The sequence below is a fragment of the Ahaetulla prasina genome, chromosome 2 (assembly GCF_028640845.1).
Source record: "Ahaetulla prasina isolate Xishuangbanna chromosome 2, ASM2864084v1, whole genome shotgun sequence".
Taxonomy (NCBI): domain Eukaryota; kingdom Metazoa; phylum Chordata; class Lepidosauria; order Squamata; family Colubridae; genus Ahaetulla; species Ahaetulla prasina.
Window position 1 is genome coordinate 22,851,454 of NC_080540.1, and position 21,583 is coordinate 22,873,036.

At 45.7% G+C, this 21,583-nt stretch overlaps 1 protein-coding gene across 1 annotated transcript in view; it reads left to right on the forward strand.

The window, feature by feature from the left end:
• The window catches only part of LOC131191804 (laminin subunit beta-1-like), a 123,130-nt gene that overhangs the window by 3,572 nt on the left and 97,975 nt on the right, over positions 1 to 21,583 (forward strand). The window contains exon 2 of the mRNA XM_058170287.1: positions 13,307 to 13,367. Within this exon, the coding sequence (XP_058026270.1) occupies positions 13,307 to 13,367 (61 nt within the window). The remainder of the gene's footprint in view (positions 1 to 13,306; positions 13,368 to 21,583) is intronic.

Sequence of the window (21,583 nt, forward strand, 5' to 3'; positions counted from 1 at the left end):
CACCTTTGACCTTTAAGGGATGCTCTTAAAACAGGGCAAGAATTCTTATAGAAATGGCTAATTTATACTATCATGTAAAAGCAAAAAGTTGAGGTTTGATGTTACTATTTTATTCTACTGCACCTAAGGGGAGTCGGAACTCAATGTCTTTTCTTTCTTTTCCCCTTCTTCTCTACCCTTTTCTCTTCCCTTTTCCCTCCCCTATTTTTTCTATTATTTCTATTATTTGTATTTTGTATTATAAACTAATCTAAAAAAAATTAAAACAGGGAAAGAAGATGGCTTTGATAATAGGAGACTACAGAGGTCAGTGATGCATTGCGCAAATGTAGGCACGTTTTCTTAACCACACATAGCATTTGCTCCATTTTGGACTGACTCTGAACTCCTGTGCTTCCATCATCTCTCTTGGGCAGCCGAGCTGATTTGCTTCCAGGTCAGCTGAGTGCAGAAAGGAAGCACTCCAAATATTGCTTCCTAATAGAAATAAGTTTCAAGGTCAGTTGGTTGTGGCGAGGAAAAGCAACATCAAGCACAGTGGATAGTGAGAATTTTAGTGTTATGGAATGGACTATAATTGGAGTAGAGTGCAAATGAAACTCTGATAAACCAAGATTTTAGGCCAGGCACAATTGAAATTAGAAACATTGTCTCCTGATGCAAGATAAATTCCAGATGCTAAGTAAACTTATGAAAGGGGGGACCAGAAACTGAGTCTGGCAGACCCCACATGTGGTCACCACAATATAAAAAAGATGTGGAGACTCTAGAAAAAGTGCAGAGGAGAGCAACCAGGATGATTAGGGGACTGGCGACTAAAACATATGAAGAACTGGGCATGGCTAGTCTAGTGAAGAGAAGGACCAGGGGAGACATGATGGCAGTGTTCCAGTATTTGAGGGGCTGCCACAGAGAGGAAGGAGGTCAAGCTATTTTCCAAAGCACCTGAAGGCCGGACAAGGAATAATGGATGAGAACTGATTAAGGAGAGATTCAACCTGGAAATAAGGAGGATGTAATGTATCTTTAAAAGTTTTGGCGGGAAAATAGCACGTTGCTGATTGGTTGAAGCCTCCGGCTAAACTGTATATAAAGAGAGGTTTTTCCCAGCACTGGCTGCTGGGTTCACCATATAGTAAAGAGCTGTTGTCACTATCCTGGTCTCCTGCCTCGTTATTGCCCGAATCTAACACTGGCGACGAAGGTGGGATCTCAAGGCTAAGAGCGCCAGGAAAAGAGCTGAACTCACCAGGAAGACGCGAACCCAGCAAACAAGGGCGGAAAGCAGCGATGTCTGGCTACACACCGCCAGCGCCATTCGACCCAGCCAAGGAAAAATGGGGGTCATACAGGGCTCGTTTCGAGTGTTTCCTCGAGTGACGAACTTCAAGGAGTTTCAGACAACAGGAAGCGGCGTATTTCCTGAGCCACTGCGGTCCAGAAGTTTTCGACACCGCAGAATCCTGGCGAGCCAACGCCGTACAGTCGGTACCGTGGCAAACTCTGCAGACTTTATTGAAAGCCCATTATGCACCAACGCCGTCCAAGTATGTGCAGCGGTTGGTCGGGGCGCAGACAGCAAGAGGGCGAGTCCATCAGCGCATACATGGCCGCCCTGAGGAAAGCCTCAAAACATTGCGAGTACCGAGACTTGGATGAGGCATTGCTGGAGCAACTCAGCTCAACGGTCAGGGACATCCGTTTGCGGAGGCGGCTGCTGTCTAAAAGCAACCTAACGCTGGCAAACGCCTTGGACGAAGCCAGGGCTCACGAGATGTCTACCCAAGCGGCGGAAACCCTACAAAAACCGCTCACACCAACGGCTGGTGCGAAATCAACCCCGGTCCACAACGAGGAGATCCAGGCTGAGTCGGACGGTGAGGAAGAGGAAGAGGAAGGGGTCTTCCACACCGGGAGGCCGGAGAAAGAAGACCGGGGTGACTGCGCAAGTTGCGGAGGGCAACACCAACGACAACAATGCAAATTTAAGGATGCGGTGTGTCGGCGGTGCGAAAGGAAGGGGCACATAGCACAGGCCTGTCGAGCACCCCAACCTTCCCGCCAAAAATTCAAACCGGCCAATCAGAGCGCGGGAACGGCGAAGCGGCCCGCAGTGGTCAGTTTAAAAAGGCGCGGTTGAATCAGACTGTCGTGAGAGTGGGTCACGCATCAACACGCCTAGAGAAGAAAATCTTTACAAAGGCAAAGATTGAGGGGGTGCCGTGCCGATTGGAGGTGGACACCGGCTCATCGATCACGATCATGTCCTGGGACAATCTCGTGAGAGCCTTACCCGCCATCGCAAAGCGCAAGCTGCAACCACAGAAATTAAAGGTACAAGACTACCAAGGAATCGCATCCCTGTTCGAGGGTAACGTCCGTCCACGTCGAGTATGGACACTACAAGAAAACTCTGCCCATCACCATAGTCGATGGGACCCTGCCAAGCTTGTTGGGACTGGACTGGTTCCGAGCATTGGGCATGGGAGTGACTGGAATCTTCAGAAACGAAGTCAACCTCAAAGACGCACTCGTGAAAGAATTTGGGGCGTTTTCAGAGACTGCCTGGGCAAGTACAGGGACCCCTATCTCTTTAACTTAGACCCCAAGTTGCCCTATCCGTCTAAAGGCTAGGAGGGTCCCGTTAGCCCTAAAGCCCAGGATTGACCGGGAACTGGACAAGCTAGTAAACCAGGGAATTCTAGTGCCAGTTGACCATGCTAAGTGGGAGACCCTATAGTCACCCCAGTCAAACCGGACGGGTCGGTCCGGATTTGCGCTGACTATAAGGCAACGCTTAACAAAGCGTTGCAAAGAGTGCTTACCCGTCCGGTGGTACAGCACTTACTGCACTCAATGGGGCAAGGGCAAGTTTTGCCAAGCTAGACTTGGCCCAAGCCTATCAACAACTGCCCGTAGATAGCAGCACAGCGAGCGCAGACAATTGTGACTCACAGAGGGGCTTTTAAGTGCACCCGGTTACAGTTTGGGGTTAGTGTGGCTCCAGGGTTATTTCAGAACCTAATGGGCGGCTATTGCAGGGCCTACCAGGGTGGTACCATACTTTGACGATGTACTGGTATCCGCTGAGAATCTAGAGGAATTAGGGTAAGGCTGCGAAAAGTTTTGGGCATTTTCCGGTCTGCCGGTCTCACAGTTAAACTGAACAAATGCCAGATCGGGGTTGAGTCTGTGGAATTCCTGGGCTACGGATAGACAGGAAGGATTCACCCCACTGAGAGCAAGGTACGGGCCATCAGGAAGGCCCCGGTTCCAAAGAACAAAACGGAGTTACAGGCATTCTTAGGTCTGGTCAACTTCTCGCGGTATTCTTAAGGAATAAGGCAACAGTAGCCGAGCCGCTGCATAAATTACTAGCAAAGACGGCTGCATGGTCTTGGGGAAAGGCGGAAGCTAGGGCATTCGAAGGGTAAAGAATCTCCTATCGAGTGATAGCCTCCTTATCCAATACAATGGCACGCTGCCATTAGTGTTAAGCTGCGATGCATCTCCCTATGGGGTGGGGGCTGTGCTCAGCCACAGGTTACCAAATGGCACAGAAGCCCCTATTGCATACTACTCCCGAACCATGTCATCAACTGAAAGGAATTATAGCCAGCTTGATAAGGAAGCCTTGGCTATAGTCTCCGGAGTAAAGAAATTCCATGAATATGTATTTGGTCGTGATTTTGAAATCATCACGGACCATAGACCTTTGCTAGGTCTGTTGGCAGGCGACCGCCCAACGCCCGTGGCACTTTCGCCCAGACTGACCCGATGGACTATCTTCCTGGCAGCGTATTCTTACAAATTACTACACCGGCCAGGGAAGGAATTAGGGCATGCAGACGCCCTGAGCAGATGCCCATTACCAGAGACGATCGAAGACCCCACTCCGGGGATACCAGTTCTGCTAATTGACTCTTTGGACTCTGGCCCAGTCACATCCAAAGAGGTGGCTCGGGCTTCGTATAAGGACATTACAATAAGAACTGTAATTGGTTGGGTACAAAGAGGTTGGCCCGCTGCGCCGGGCGAGAGTTTTAAGGAGTTTGAAAAAAAACGTGGGGAACTCTCAGCTCAAGGGGGGTGCCTGCTATGGGGGGATCGAGTGGTGATCCCGGAGAAATTGAGGAAAAAGGTATTGGATCTCCTTCACGAAGGTCACCCAGGGATCGTGAGAATGAAGGGTCTAGCGAGAAGCTATGTGTGGTGGCCCCTAATGGACTCGGAAATTGCTGAAAGGGTAGGGAAATGCCAGGCCTGCCAGGAGTCCAGACCGCTACCCCCAACGGCCCCGATTCGGGAATGGGAGAGACCCCAGGGCCCCTGGTCTAGGATCCATATCGATTTTGCCGGCCCCTTTCACGGCCAAACCTTTCTGGTAGTAGTCGATGCCTACTCCAAATGGCTGGAAATCATTCTCATGAGATCCATGACAGCCGAGGCCGTGATTTCAGTCCTACGGCACCTATTCGTAACGCACGGGCTGCCCGACACATTAGTTTCTGATAATGGCCCGCAATTCACGGCAACCCAGTTTGAAGGATATTTGGCAGAAGAGGGCATCCGGCATGTCCTCTCGGCGCCTTTCCACCCTGCGACGAATGGCCTTGCAGAACGTTCCGTTCGGAGCGCAAAAGAAGCATTGTCCAGAATCAGGCCAGGCGACTGGCAAACAAAAATCGATACCTTCCTGGCCGTCCAACACAGAACCCCCTGTGTCATAACTGGCAGAAGCCCGGCAGAGCTATTAATGGGTCGGAAGCTCAGGTGCCCACTAGACCGTTTAAACCCAAACTACACACCTGACGGTTACAAAGGGGTAAAACAAGAGGGATGGCAGTAGGCGACCTAGTGTGGGCACACAACTACAGCGAGGGTCCGACCTGGGTAACAGGAAAAATCCTAGAGATAACAGGACCAAAATCATATCTAGTAGAGATAGAGGATGGCCGGGTATGGAAGCGCCACATAGACCAGATAAGGAAACGCATAACCGGTAAATCAGAAACAGACGAAACAGGCCCTGACTACCCAACGAAGGAATCCACAACTGACTCAAACCCGTGGCAAACGCGAGACTTATCTGAGTTCCAGGAGGTCCAGCGACACCAACCGGCCCATCCTGAAGACAGCGGGGACGACTCTACAAATAATCCAGGGCCGGATGGCCTAGAGGAGGAGCTGAGAGGAACAAACAGTCCCTCCGGTCAGCTCGACTCACTCCCAGAAAGTAAATTGTGCAGGTCCGAAAGAGTCAGGAAACGCCCAGTCTACCTGCGTGATTACGTAGAAAAATAAGATGCTAATTTTATGCAAATATTGGTAAAGTGTTTTCTGGGAGGGAAGGAGTGTAATGTATCTTTAAAAGTTTTGGCGGGAAAATAGCACGTTGCTGATTGGTTGAAGCCTCCGGCTAAACTGTATATAAAGAGAGGTTTTTCCCAGCACTGGCTGCTGGGTTCACCATATAGTAAAGAGCTGTTGTCACTATCCTGGTCTCCTGCCTCGTTATTGCCCGAATCTAACAGAGGAACTTTCTGACAGTGAGAACAATCAACCAATGGAACAGCTTGCCTTTAGAAGTTGTGGGAGCTTCATCACTGGAAGCTTTCAGAAGAGGAGAGCAACCAGGATGATTAGGGGACTGGAGACTAAAACATATGAAGAACCAGGCATGGCTAGTCTAGTGAAGAGAAGGACCAGGGAGACAGATGGCTGTCCAGAAGAGACTGGACAGCCATCTGTCAGAAATGGTTTAGGTCTGTGATGGCGAACCTTTTTTCCCTTGTGTGCCAAAAGCATGCGCGCATCCCCACACCCATAATGCAAGGGACCCCACGCACACCCTACCCCCCATGCATGCATGTACACCCCCCGTGCTGCTGTGCCCCCCTGCACAGGCATGTGCAACCCCCCCATGCATTCATGTGCAACGCCCTCCCCCCCGCATCTTGTTTTGGGCCTAGCAGGCCTCCCTGAAGCCTCTGGAGGCCGGAAATGGCCCATTTCCAGACTTCTGGTAGGCCCTTTTTTTGCCCTCACAGAGCCTCCGTGCGAGTCCTGTGTTTACCTAGCATCCAAAATGGGCCGCATGGAGATTCCTGGGAGGAGAGGGGCGGCATGGGCCTGAAAATCAGCTGGCCGGCAGGAGGCACACGTGCATTCGTGTTGGAGCTGACCTAGGGCGACAGCTTGCGTGCCTGCAGAAATGGTTCCGCGTGCCACCTGTGGAACACATGCCATAGGTTTGCCATCATGGGTGTAGGGTCTCCTGCTTGAGCAGAGGGTTGGACTGAATGACCTACGAGGTCCCTTCCAACTCTGTAATTCTATGCATTTTGCTCCTTAATAAATTGTGAAAAAGAGTATTGAAGAAACAAAATAAATTCCTGAACTAAAATCTCCAAACCACCAAAGCCCCTGAACTCAAGTAAGCCCCGTTAATAGCATACTTAGGCATTTGCAGATGCTGGCTCACGAGTTACCTTAAATCAGCACTTGTACTTTTAAATGGGAATTAGCGAGTAACTAACCACAAAAAGTGGTTCATGCCAACCTCTGTTTTATTAATTGTTTCTTCTCACTATAAGAAGAAAATCTAACCCATGTTATCAAAAATAAGATGATTGACATTTAATGTCATTACTAGTCATCATTTATTGTACAACTATATAAAGGTTATTTGTACCTTCCACAGCAGTGTTCAGAAAAACTTAGCTTAAGAAGATAGTATGGTCTCCACTCATAAACTGGACCACGGGTCTCCAACCTTGGCAACTTTCAGCCTGGAGGACTTCAGCAAAGCTGGCTAGGGAATTCTGAGAGTTGAAGTCCTCTAGGCTTAAAGTTGCCAAGGTTGGAGATCCCTGAACTGGACCACAATTGCAAGCAGGGCTTCTCCAAATAAGTAGGATGATGTTCTTCTTGATTGATTGATTGATTGATTGATTAATCATATGCTATCAAATCATTTTAACAACGGTCCTGATCAGCAACATAAATTTTGGGCTCAATTGTGGTCATAAGTCGAGGACTACCTGTTAGATTTTTCTCCATAAGAATATATTCCTAGGCCTACTCTTTCAAATTTCTCAGTGGCACATCTATTGTCACTGTAAGTCCATCCACCGCATGGCTTCTTCTCTTTCCTTCCATCTTTCTCAGCACTAGAGCCTTTGCCAAAGAGCTGGGTCTTCACACAGTGTATCCAAAATACCGTAGGTCATTTGAGTCAGATCAGTTGTACCTTGAGTGAAAACTCTGGGTTGATTTGTTTGGTGATCCCTGCTTATTCCTTTCCTTGGCTAGGCACAGTATTCTCTATGTCAGGGGTGTCAAGTTCAAGGCCCGGGGGCCAGATCCGGCGGGCAAATCTGGCCCGCAGGGCTGCGCTGGAAACAGCAAAGGACCAGCCCGCAGGACTTCTGCCAGCGAAAAAGGGCTCCCGAGCTCCATTTTTGGCTGCCACAGCCTCCTGCCAACCCTCTGCCAGTGAAAACGGAGAGGCTATGGGAGCTGAAAACAGAGCTTGGGAGCCCATTTTCTCTGACAGAGCACTTGGACCACCACAGGCGCCCCCGACATGAATGACGTCGACCTGGTCATGCCCACCCTGGCCACGCCAGTGGTGGGTTGCTCCTGGTTCAGTCTGGTTCTATAGAACCAGTAGTAAAACCGGTGGGAGGCTCCGCCTACCTGCCATGACATCATCATGGGATGATCTGCGCATGCTCGCTTCGTTCACGCACGCGCATGGTCCCATTGCAAACCAGTAGTAAAGGTAAGTAGAATCCACCCCTGGGCCATGCCCACCCTGGCCACACTCCCCGCTCCCCCCCTGAGGTCAAACACAACCCTGATGTGGCCCTCAATGAAATCGAGCCTGACACCCCTGCTCTGTGTTAATGTTTTCTTGAAATCATTTGGGAATACATTTTTTCCCCTCCTTCTCAAGAGTGAATTATTGATTACCCTCTTTTAGATTTTCCTAGCAAAGCTGTGTTAGTCTGGGACCTGCCAGAATTCCCAACTTTGTGCTATGCCACCTGGGATTTAATGGGAGTCAAACTTCACAATATATAAAAGGCATCAGGGTACTTAATATTTCCCCAGTTAATGCAGTATCTTATGTTGGATAGATTTGGCCCTTTAGTGTTCTGAGATGTTAGTAATTTATATTTTTAGCTCTCTCGCTTTGAGGCAGAAATGACTGCATGTCCCTCCAGGTTTCTCTTTTTACTAACTTGCAATAGTTTAGCTTCTGTGGGAGTAAGTTAATCCTTTGGCTTATTTCTGAATCTTCTGTTTCCTAACAACAGTCAGAAAGTCTGGAATGCCAATATACAAAATTTCAGAGCTCTCTTTGGGAAGCGCACTAATAATACTGATAATACCCACAAATGAGTCAGTGGACAGACGGATAAAACTAAGGGGCTTTAAAGGGAAAGTGAGCCTGTTCTTGGCAGCCAAATGATAGCCAGAGAAAAATTCAAGGTATTGAATATTCTTTATCTTTTCTCTCTTTTTTGCCATTTTTCTTTTGTTGAATGGAAAAAAATTCAGCATCGCACCGCCTTCCTGGAGGTTTTTTTTTTTTAAAAAAACCACCAATTGAATTTCTAGTTAGAGATAGTGCTCAACTTACAACAGTTTGTTTAGTGACCGCTCAAAATTACAACGGCAGTGGGAGAAAAAAGTGACTTATGACCATTTTTCACACTTATAACCATTACGGCATCCCCATGGTTACGTGATCAAAATTTGGACACTTGACAACTATATTTGTGACGGTTGCCATATCCTGGGATGACTTTTTGGGACCTTCTGATGAGCAAACTCAATGGGCCTCTGGTGGCTCAGACTGCTAAGACAGTCTGTTATTAACACAGCTGCTTGCAATTACTGCAGGTTCTAGTCCCACCAGGCCCAAGGTTGACTCAGCCTTCCATCCTTTATAAGGTAGGTAAAATGAGGACCCAGATTGTTGGGGGCAATAAGTTGACTTTGTATATAATATACAAATGGATGAAGACTATTGCTTAACATAGTGTAAGCTGCCCTGAGTCTTCGGAGAAGGGCGGGATATAAATGCAAATTAAAAAAAAAAAATGGGGGAAGTCAAATTTGCTTAACAACCGTGTTACTCACTTAACAACTGCAGTGATTCTCTTAACAAATGTGGCAAGGAAAGTGGTAAAATGGGACCAAACTCACTTCACAAATTTCCCAGTCAGTGACATAAATGTTGGGTTCCAGTGTGGCCGTAAGTCAAGGACTACCTGTATGTGCTTACTGAAGCTCAACAGCCCGACAAGAAGGAAACATGGTAACATTGGTAACCCTGGGTGTATTTTCCCAAGCGATTAGAACATGTTCCATTCTGCCTGCTATCCCAGCAATTTCATTTTGCTGCCAAAACCTCAGAAGGTTCTGTCAGAGGGGCCAGTTTCTGGCCTGCGTGATTTACCAATTTGCAAACGTCTTCAGTTGCCCTTCCCAGCTCATTCTAAGAGCAGCTTTCTGCCTGGCTAAGCCCTTGATGGAGCCTCTGGGGAAAACACTCGCTTTTTCCCACCCTGCCTCCTGTGTGTAAAAGAAAGCATCCTACCAAAACCGAAGAAGAGCGGCTGGGGAGTGAATAAAGCTGAGAAGGGGAGGAAGGATAAGCTATTCTTGGTACCTTTATGAGAAAGCCTGGTGCAAGACACAACAAGTACATTCCTGCCTAACTCCGCCAGGCTCCCAGGGAACCGGTTGAGGCTGGGCAGAGTGGAAGCACAAATGACGCCTTTGTCCTCACGGGTCCCAAAAAGCAGGCGGTGCTTTGCTTTTCAGGGCCTCTGAGCGGGGAATCCCTTGGCCTTCAGACCCATGACCTCTTGCCCAAAAGACAAGACTAAGGCGTTGACCTTGTTTGGCGTGTAATTACCCATCGGTGAGCTGCTCTCTAAACCAGGAGTCTCCAACCTTGGCAACTTTAAGACTTGTGGACTTCAATTCCCAGAGTTCTTCAGCCAGCTTAGCTTGGAGACCCTTGCTCTAAACAGCTTGGTGCTTGGACTCCCTATGTACACGTGGTTCTTGACTTACAACCATAACTGAACCCCACATTTCTGTGGCTAAGTGAATGAATCTTGCTCTATTTTATGACTTTCCTTGCCACAGCTAAGTGAAACCCTGCGGTTGTGAAGTTAGTAACACGAGTGGTTAAGTGAATCTTGTCTTCCCCATTGTCTTCGCTTGTCAGGAAGTCGCAAAAGATGATCACGCGACCCCGGGACAGGGCAACGGTCATAAATATGCGTCAGTTGCCAAGCGTTTGAATTTTGATCCCACGACCATTGAGTGGTTACAGCAACAGTTACAAGTATGAAAAACGGTCGTAAATCACTTTTTCATTCAGTGCCGTTGTAACTTCGAACGGTTACTGAACAAACGGTTGTAAGTTGAGGACTTCCTATATTTCAAAGTCTGAAGAGATTTCTGCTCCTTTGGCAGGACGGTGAGCCGGGAATCCTTCCTTCAGGATGTCATGGATCACCTAGCCTGGCTAGGTGGCTCAGTAGCTAAGACACTGAACTTGTCGATCAGAAAGGTCGGCAGTTCGGCGGTTCAAATCCTTAGTAAAGGTATCCTGCGCGAGCAGGTGGTTGGACTAGATGATCTCCAAGGTTCCTTCCAACTCTGTTACTGCTACCAAACTGATCAGGTTTTAGGCTGCCCGCCCCCCCAACCCCCAGGATTTCTCCTTGGCTTCCTGGCCTCTGTCTCAAGCATCCAAAGTCTGGTGAGGCCTGTTTTAAGAATGGAGCGAGGGGCCTGTTTTGCCCTCGTCTCCTGTATGGGAGATTCCTCCGTCTTTCACTCCTTTCAGACAGCCAAAGCCGGGCCTGCGCCTGGAGCGGAGCAGACAGACTTTGTGTGCCGCGGAGCAGAAAGAATAGGCTGTGACATTCCCGTAGCTTAGAGACCGTTAGTCCCTTTCAGAGTCCCAGCTCCATTTGAATGTAGCTCAGCCTCCAGCTCTACTTTGCCCTCATGGAGAGCGGCGGGTGGGAAGAGTCGGATTATTTTTACCCATCGGCAGTTGAGTTTGCACAGCAGAGTTCTCACGCTGCCCGGACAACGGGGAATTAGGACATTTCAGCCAGACAAGTGGAAAGTTCCTTATTGACAAAGGAAAGGGAAGAAATCGCTTCGGCTCTTATCTAAATCCTGGCGGCCAGAGGAGCAGATGAAACAACAGGTGAGAGGGCCACACGGGCCTTCATGAAGTGAGTATGAGAACTCATCCTGGAGGAGAAGGCAGCCAGGACGGCAGAAGGACCACACTTCTCTGGCTGGGACCGTGGGGTAGGCTCATTCCACCCCATAGTGATTTTCCTCCTGGTCAATTTATACCCAGGCTAGAGAAAAAAACAACATTCTAATGCTAAAGAGCAGAGCGGTTGCTTGGGATGTTTATTTTGCGAAGTGTGTGTATCTGAGGGGAATGGCATATTATCTAGAGCAGGATTTTTTCTAATATTGTTACAGGGAGGTTCATATGGTGTTTGTGTGAGGAACACAGGCTGAGATCTGTGGCTCACATAGAAAGAAGGACGTCTGATATCTCTTTTTACCCATGCACCAACTCTCCAATAAGTTCTCACATTGTGTTTCCTTATCATACCCCTTCCTTCCTTCCTTCCTTCCTTCCTTCCTTCCTTCCTTCCTTCCTTCCTCCTTCCCTCCCTCCCTCCCTCCCTACTGTCCTTCCTCTCTTTCTCTCTCCTACCTTCCTTTTTTTCTCCTTCCTTCCTCCCTCCCTCCCTCCATCCATCCATCCATCTGGGCCCTTCTCTTTCCACCTGCCATCCCCTCTCAGATTTTTCCTTTGGCACATAAAATTTATGTTAATTTTCCTCCCTGAAAACACAGGCAGGCAGACCAATATATTAATTTATATTCACGTCTGTCTAAAGAGAAGAGATGATCAGCAACTGAAATAAAGTCACTTCAATTTCACCTTCAGTTCAGTCTAAATAGATGCAAATTTTAATTTTTCTGAATGAGAAACCCCACCCCACCCCCACATACTCTTTGCTACTCTACTCATGGTTGCCTGAAAATCCTACTGTGAGCTTTTTCCATCATGTGCAGCCTGTATGAGCTACTATCTGCCTCCCCGCACCAAATAATACACAGTATCAGGGTTAATCCCCCCCTCAATGTGAAGGATGAAGGAAGGAGAATTTTAGAAAACTCCTAGGAAAAAAAAGTGTCTCTCTCTTTTTTAGAATTGGTTAAGCACTGGCTGAGGATACACCAAACTGTAGACCAAAACTGAGTTTTGCTTTGCAAAATTGAATTCTACTATTTATATAATATATTTTATTTCCTCCTATTTTCCCAAATGGCAAAAACTAAGAAGAAGAGATAAAAAAACTAATAACAAGAGAAGTTTGCATCTTTCCTTCCATTTGGTTGTTATGAAAAAAAAAGCTTATTTTGCTATTCTAGGTGTACGTTAACTTGTGCATAAACTCCACTGAACAGATTGGACCTCTTGAGTTCACTCAATTGCTGTTTTAATTTAATCAGCACATCATATAGTAAACTTTTATATGCCTTCATAAAGTAAAATTGATGTGCTGTATTTCATGCAGTTAAAGTTGAAAATAAACTTTTATTTAACAACAAAATAAATACATGTGTGTATATGTTCTCTATGTTTTTTGCCGGGAGAGGAAGATTTGACCCAAACATTCTTACATGTATTTATTTGTCTATTTATTGATTAAATTTATATGTTGCCCATCTCACTGTCAAGTGACTCTGTATCAGAGGTGGGTTTCAGCGGGTTCTGACCAGTTCTGGAAACCGGTAACGGAAATTTTGAGTAGTTCTGAGAACCGGTATTAAAAATTCTGACTGGCTCCGCCCCCATCTATTCTCTGCCTCCCAGTCCCAGCTGTTTGGGAGGAAATGGGGATTTTGCAGTAAGCTTCTCCTGGATTGGAGAGGGAATGGAAATTTTACAGTATCCTTCCCATGCCACGCCCACCAAGCCACGCCCACCATGCCATGCCATGCCACGCCCACCAAACCACACCCACAGAACCCGTAGTAAAAATTTTTGAAACCCACCACTGCTCTGTATGGCTTAAAAATGTCCTTAATTAATTTAATTAATTAGTTATTAATTAACTGAATTCCAGTTCTTCCACCATTATATAAGCCCTGTCCCATACCTTTCTTAGATATGGCAGGCAGAAAAACTCAGGATTTTAATTTCTGCTTTTATTTTTTTAATCTGCAGGTTGAAATGTTGAAATTCTCTGCCATGCCAATGGTACTGCTGTACTACTTAACTCTCTGGGGTAAGTGTTGATACAGGACCTGTCATTGGTCTGGGCTAAATCCTACAGGCATATATTTTGTGAATGAGCAGTCTTGGCATCTGCTTGCTGATTATGCCATAGGTCAGGGCTCTCCAACCTTGGCAGCTTTAAGACTTGTGGACTTCAACTCCCAGAATTCCTCACCCAGAATTCTGGGAAAGGAAGTTCACAAGTCTTAAAATTGCCAAGTTTGGAAACCGCTGCTGTAGGTGGATGCAATTAGTTGGCTAAGCTTGTGACTGGGTAAGCTTGTAAATTTCTCCTAGCTTTGGGGTGCACCTATTGCTTGCCAAAAAAGGAGCCATTTGGGGCAGGGAATGTTCATTTATTTGTGGGGCAGCAGCAGAGACAGGTTGGGAAGCTTGAAGCTGCCATCGTCTTTTTTGCAGGATTACTGAATTACTGGTCTGTTTAGACCAGAGGTCTTCAAACTTGGCAGTTGAAGTCCCCAAGTCTTAAAGTTGCCAAGTTTGAAGACCTCTGGTTTAGACCAGGGGTGAAATGCTCCCGGTTTGCACCGGCTCCCCCGATTAGGTAGCGATGGCAGCTGCTGGTTCAGAGGACCGGTAGCAAAAATCCCTGGCCCCGCCCCCCTGCCTCTGCTGAGCCGCACCATCAGCAGAGGTGGTTTTTTTTTTACTTTTAAAAGGTTTTCTTCAGCTGAAACATGCCTTGAAAAGTAAAAAGAAAAACCCCTCTGATGATCGTGGGGCTGAGCAGAGATCATCAGAACACTTTAAAAGTTTTTTTTTAAAAAACCCTCTTCAGCCAAAGGGGGAAAAAAAAGAAAAAAACCCGAGGTTTTAAAAGCCTCCTCTGGCGATCCCAGAGGAGTTTCCTGATCCTCACAGGTTTTTAAACTCACTTTTTAACAGCCCCCACATACAAGAGCCCCCACCCAAGCCCAGCCAATTCTCCCTCCTCACTTACCTATAATTACTGCTCTTTTGGGCTGGCAACGGGATGTTTTCTTCAGCTACTGAAGAAAAAAAAAAGCTTGCTTTGACTTCCTGCTTTGCTGGCTGAGGAACTCTGGGATTTGAAGTCCACAATAAAATAAAATAAAATAAAATAATAAAATAAAATAAAATATTTGTGCAGCTTTCTGAGATTTGGTGTGTTTCTGTAGTGTTTCACTCTAACTACACAAACACACAAAATCTCAGAAAGCTGTATATGGCGTTTTGTGAGTGTGAGTGTGTGTGTGAGAGTTGTGTGTGTGTAAAGTGTGAAAGTTGGTTTTTGAGCTTTTTGTGGCTGTGTGAAGTGTGAAGTGCAGCTGCGTTTACATTGTGTGAGAGTCAGTTGCGTTGTGTTATGTTGTGTGTGTGTGTAAAGTGTGAAAGTTGGTTTTTGATACCTCTTATTGTTTTTTATACTTTGTTTATTATTTTTATTATTTATTGTTATTGGCCATGCCCACTCAGTCATCTGACCACCAAGCCACACCCACCAATTAAGCCACGCCCACAGAACCGGTAGGGAAAATTTTTAGATTTCACCCCTGGTTTAGACTCTTAACAATTTTCTTTTTCTGCATGAATTGCACTGGTTGCTAATCTGCTTCTGGGTACAATTCCAATCCAAAATGCTGGTTATCACCTTTAAATGACTTGGGGCCAGGTTATCTGAAAGGCAACTGGTTCCCTATTATATTCACCTGACCCACCAGGATGGAGGGCAGGGTATGATAAAGATCCCATCAATTAGGGTTGCTAGCCTTACCTAGTGAGGCCATCAAAAAGGACCTTCTCAGTAGTGGCCCCTTCTCAATGGAATATCATCCCCCGCCACCCCCTCAAGATATGGTTGGCTCCACCCTGTTGCTTTTCCGAAAGGCCCTAAAAACACGGTTTTCTGAGTCGGTCTGGGGACTACGAATGGAGATGGAGCTGATCAAGTGGCTGATTTGATTATGCTGTTGTTGCTATGGGGCAGTGGGAGTTGGGTTTTTATTATCCATTGCATTTTAAAATGTTGTAAGCTGCCCAGAGTCACCTCTGTATGAATTGGGTGTCTATGTAAATTTGCCAAATAAAGAAAGAAAGGGAGGGAGGCAGGCATGGGTCTAGTTCTGTTTTCTGGAAAGTAAATCTGGAGACGCAGTAAAAATTTCATTAGTAAATATACTCAGAATCATTGTTATAAATTGGAAGAATACGCTCTAGAATGTCGAGTTCCACTCAGTTGTGGGCCGCTGATTAGTTCTAGAGCAGGGATCTCCAACCTTGGCAACTTTAAGACTTGTAGACTTCAACTCAGTGGTGAAATCCATTTTTTTTACTATAGGTTCTGAGGGCATGGCTTGGTGGGCGTGGCAGGAAAAGGATACTGCAAAATCCCCATTCCCACCCCACTCTGGGGCCAGCCAGAGGTGGTATTTGCCAGTTTTCCAAACTACTCAAAATTTCTATTTACCAGTTCTCTGAACTGCTCAGAATTTCCACTACTGGTTCTCCAGAACCTGTCAGAACCTGCTGGATTTCACCCCTGCTTCAACTCCCAGAGTTCCTCAGCCAGCTGGCTGAGGAACTCTGGGAGTTGAAGTCCACAAGTCTTAAGGTTGCCAAGGTTGGAGACCCCTGTTCTAGAGTCTTGCATGCAGAATAACTAATTTATCTAAATATTAGAAAGAGTTACTACCGATATCAGTCAAAACAGATACGAAAATCTGATTTAGTTGATTGAGGCTCAACTCTTGCTTAGTGTCATGCTGAATTTCAGATTTTTGCTTAGGACGGTTCAGTGGTGGGTTTCAAATTTTTTTACTACCAGTTCTATGGGTGTGGCTTGGTGGGCGTGGCATGGCTTGGTGGGCGTGGCAGGGGAAGGTTACTGCAAAATCCCCATTTCCTCCCAATCAGCTGGGACTCAGGAGGCAGGGAATAGATGGGGATGGGGCCAGTCAGAATTTTTACTACTGGTTCTCCGAACTACTCAAAATTTCCGCTACTGGTTCTCCAGAACTGGTAAGAACCTGCTGAAACCCACCTCTGGGACGGATAGTCCTGTGCATTGAGATCTAAGAAGAGCAAAAATTTTGGAATAATACAAAACTTTGGCTGAATCATCTTCAAATGCATGTATCTGATCAATACATTTCAATGATTATTCGTATGATTTTACATCTTGTGTAGTGTGTAATGAATTTGGTGCAATGCTTAAGGTGCCAGGCTAGAAACCGGGAGAAGTTGAATTCTAGTCCTGCCTTAGGACACAAAGCTAGCTGAGGGACTTAGTCACTCTCTTCTCCTAGGAAGGAGAAGGAGGCAAGGGCAAACTTCCAAAATCTGACTCGAAGGCAAACAAATAAAAAACCCAATTCTGTTGCTGTGGTACGTTTAAAAATATGTATGAATGTTTGTGCGGTTGTAAAAACAGTCGCACACACGTATACCTAAGCCAGAGAGATAAAGATAGCTTAAGAAGAGGATTTTACTTTATTCATCCTACTCTAGAAATCTCAGCGGAACAAAATCCCAGAGCTGGAAAGCAAGAAGGGTTTAAAAAAAAAAAAAGACCTGTATGAAAAGATGTACTCTTGATTATGCTTCCCAGGGATGGCAACATCTTGCTCCACAGCGTGGCTTGCTAAGGTTTCTATGTTGCCCGTAAGACAAAGCGTTTTCTGTTTGGTTGTAACTCGTATATCTCTGTCAGTTTCCAACACATTTCAGCCAGGCCACACATGTAATAACATGCCTTGATCATCCTGTGCACTACTCATGCCCTGGAGGCCCATTACTAGTCCAACTAGGTCACAACAAGCATTGGTAGGAGTGTAGTCAGGCTCGGAGAACAGCTGGCACTGTGCCACCTCTATCTATAGCTGAAAAAAGAAACTCTCAAATGCTGACAGTAGACTCCGGTGGGTCAGTCCTAAAATGTAGTGATAGCACTTAGACTTACATAACGCTTCATAGTGGTTTCCAGTCCTCTCTGGGTGGTTTACGAATGTCAGCATATTGCCCCCAGCAATCTAGTTCTTCATTTTACCAACCTCAGAAGGATGGAAGGCTGAGTCAACCTTGAGCCGGTCAGGATCGAACTTTTGGCAGTGGGAAAAGTTAACCTGCAATACTGCATTCTAACCACTGCGCCACCAGGGCTCAGAGGAGATTGGGCCGAGATCTGCCTAAAAGCTCTATCCATCATCCTTATGATGTGTCTCTGCATATTGTTGGAACCACCTTCTTTTTTTAAAAAAATACCTTGTTGTCCAGGGTTTAAGACAGGATCTTGAGAACTCTGCTGATAATTCTCAAATATATACGGTTGTACAATGCTTCTTGATTATTTAATGATTCCCATGACTCATATTCCAATGCTTTTCTGAGAAAGTATGATGGGGTTATTCTGTAACAGCATCCGTCTTTCCCAGAGAGAAATAATCACAAATTGCTTTCAACAAGGAATCTTAACTTTCAGCTATATAAAGTAAAATAACAAGGGAGCAACTGAATATGTAAAAGTCTCCCCTCTGAATAATTGCAAGCCATTGAATATATCTAGAATGACAGTGTTTCTTTTTATTGCCCTTCTGAAATTGACACTGACAGCAATTATTATTAGCTGGATTTTTATCTTCCAGAAGCTCAAGGCATTTTAATTTAGTGTCCCATCCTCCATCCACATTCTGGACAGAGAGGACCACTGGTTTGAAGAGGTAAAAGAGGCCATCTGTTTCAAAACTGAACAGCCCTCTCTCAACAAAGAGGGAGGGAAATGACACCACCTATCTTCTGTTTGTTGTTGTTGTTAGTTGCGAAGTTGTGTCCGACTCATCGCGAGCCCATGGACAACATTCCTCCAGGCCTTCCTGTCCTCTACCATCCTCTGGAGTCAATTTAAGCTCCCACCTACTGCTTCAGTTACTCCATCCAGCCACTTCCTTCTCTGTTGTCCCTTTCTTCTTTTGCCTTCAATCTTTCCTGGCGTTAGGCTCTTCTCCAGTGGGTCCTTCCTTCTCATTAGGTGGCCAAAGTATTTGAGTTTCATCTCCTGATTACAACAGTCATTTCAGCAGCTCCAAGAAGTTTCCGCACCCATTTACACTCTGATTCAGGTATCCTGAGGGCGAGCTAATGACCCACTTTCAAAGTGCAAAGAGCCAGATGACTGCAAAGAATATAAATCCTTCCATTCCCCAGCATTCAGCCAGAACTGAGGATGCTTCTTGGATGAGGAGTGAAAGCAAGAAAAAGCAAAGAAAATCCAATTGCCTTTTGAAAAACCACCGTTAGGGACATCCATGACCTTGGATGATTGAGAATCTCCATAGACATTCACACAACAATAATTCAATGAAGCAGGTTTAACGGAGAAATAGTAACTGAGGGAAAGGGACCCGACAGACTTTCATGACTGAGTGCAGATTTAATTGGGATCTTCCTGATCCTAGCAGAACTCCTTAACATTACATTACACTTTCCCTTTGATGAAGTTTCTCCCCATTTATCTCAAGAAAAGGTTTGGCCGGACGCAAAAGAAACTTTGCCCCTACTTGAGACCCATGGAAAGACATTCCTCAACAGGTGTGGCTTCCAAGCATTTTGACCTCCTACTTCCTTAGAAATAAACTCTCCTGAATGCCCAGGTGTGGCGCTTTGGAATGCATGAGGTTTGTCTCTGGCTGGGCAGACACATTGTGTGAGTTAATGATTGGCAAAGATTTGGAGGTGGGAGATTAGCTATTAATAAAAAAAAAAGCAGAAGGCAAAGAACAGTTGTGAATTATAAGGGCGAGTCGGCGATGGAGAGCCCTAAGCTCTAAATAGCTGGTGGAATGAGGCCCATGTTGTATGGGCAACTCTCCAACATCCCTGTGACCCACTTTCCTTGTACTAAATTCCCCTGTGAAAATTCAAGCAGCGGTCACGACATGGCTTGGAATTGATTCATTCCCACCATTGCGAGAGGAAAGTATAGTGGAAACCTCCCTAGTCTCACTGCCAGGATCAGAAATGGGTGGCATTATAAACAATGTGTTATCAAACCCTTCTTGTGCTTAATGTTATGGTTCCGGTCCGCTTGGGCCAGTGGTGAGATTCAATTTTTTTTACTACAGGTTCTGTGGGTGTGGCTTGATGGGTGTGGCGTGGCTTAGTGGGCGTGGCGTGGCTTGGTGCATGGCAGGGGAAGGATACTGTAAAATCTCCATTCCCACCCCACTTCAGGGGAAGGATACTGTAAAATCTCCATTCCCTCCCCACTCCAGGGGAAGGTTTCTGCAAAATCCCCATTTCCTTCCGATCAGCTGGGACTCGGGAGACAGAGAATAGATGGGGGTGGGGCCAGTCAGAATTTTTACTACCGGTTCTGTGGATGTGGCTTGGTGGGCATGGCAGGGGAAGGATACTGTAAAATCTCCATTCCCTCCCCAATCCAGGGGAAGGATATTGCAAAATCCCCATTTCCTCCCAATCAGCTGGGAATTGGGAGGCAGAGAATAGATGGGGGCAGAGCCAGTCAGAATTTTTACTACCGGTTCTTCAAACTACTCAAAATTTCCGCTACCAGTTTTCCAGAACTGGTCAGAACCTGCTGAAACCCACCTCTGGCTTGGGCTTCCTCCTTCCAACTGACAGGATCCGAGGCAGGGTTGGGCCTCCTCTGCCAAGGGAGACATCCTTTGGGCCTGCGAGTCCCACTCTTGAACACATGATATTCCCTTTTTCAGGTCCTCTTAGTAAGCTGCAGAGTCACAAGAGGGGAAGGATTTGTGTTTTTTTTCCTTGGTTCTAAAGAGATTCTTGAGTGAGTAAAGAAGAGATTACACCGAAGCTTATTTTTATGTTTGGAGAGCAACATTCGTATTTTCATTGTTGCAGATAGATAGTTGAGCAGCATGGTGGCCTAGTGGTGAAGACGCTTGTCTTCCATTTGGAAGGCTGAGAGTTCGATCCTAGGTGTAACGTCAGATATTTATCTCCTAGAGCGCAAAGAAAAAATATGTGTTGTGAACTCCGCCTGGTGTCAGAAAGGGCATCCAGCCAGTAAACGCTTAGCTTCATCCAGTCACTCTGACTTCACTTCGAATTAAGGGACTAGAGGATCGTAAAAAGGGAGTTTATTGTTGCAGGTACATGAAAATATAAGAGGCTCTGTATTTCAGAAGTATCTTATTAGTTTGCATTGATCTTGACATATAAGCATCTTTTTTTATTTTTATTTATTTTGTCACACAGTATATATAAGCATAAGCATGAAAAAACTATACTATATATAAGCATGCGTATGTAATAACTATATTAATTGGATATAATGAAAGGAAACAATAGGACAGGAACGCTAGGCACGCTTGTGCTCTTATGCACGCCCCTTATAGACCTCTTAGGAATGGGGTGAGGTCAATAGTAGATAGTTTTTGGTTGAAGCTTTGGGAATTTTGGGAAGAGACCACAGAGTCAGGTAGTTTATTCCAAGCATTAACAACTCTGTTACTGAAGTCATATTTCCTGCAGTCAAGATTGGAGTGGTTAACATTAAGTTTAAATCTATTGTGTGCTCGTGTATTGTTGCAATTGAAGCTGAAGTAGTCTTCGAAAGGAAGGACATTGTAATAGATGATTCTATGAGTTAAACTCAGGTCATGTCGAAGGCGGTGTAGTTCTAAATTTTCTAAACCCAGGATTTCAAGTCTGGTGGCATAAGGTATTTTGTTGTATTCAGAGGAATGGAGAACTCTTCTTGTAAAATATTTCTGGACACGTTCAATTGTATTGATGTCAGAAATGTGGTATGGGTTCCAAACAGTCGAGCTGTATTCAAGAATTGGTCTAGCAAATGTTTTATATGCTCTGGTTAGCAGTGTAGTGTTTTTGGAGAAGAAGCTACCCAAGATTAGGTTTATCTTGGAGATAAACTAAGAGCTACATTAAAACTTTTCCTTACTTCCTCATCTTTCACAAGCATAACTTTGGGTCATGCTCCCTGAATCCATCTCAAAGTATAGCACCTAAAATTGGGTGTAGCACTTGACGTGGGATTTGATCAATTCAAAATAAAGCAGAATGATTGCTTCCAACGGAAATGATATTTCTACCAATGAAGCCTAAAATTTCCCTTCTTCGCAGCCCCATTACTCATATTCCGTTTGCAATCAACTACTCCAATTGTATTGTTTTTCAAGCGTTCTTACCAAGCTAAATAGCCACCATTCTGTAGCTGGGCTTGTGAATTCTATCATATAAATG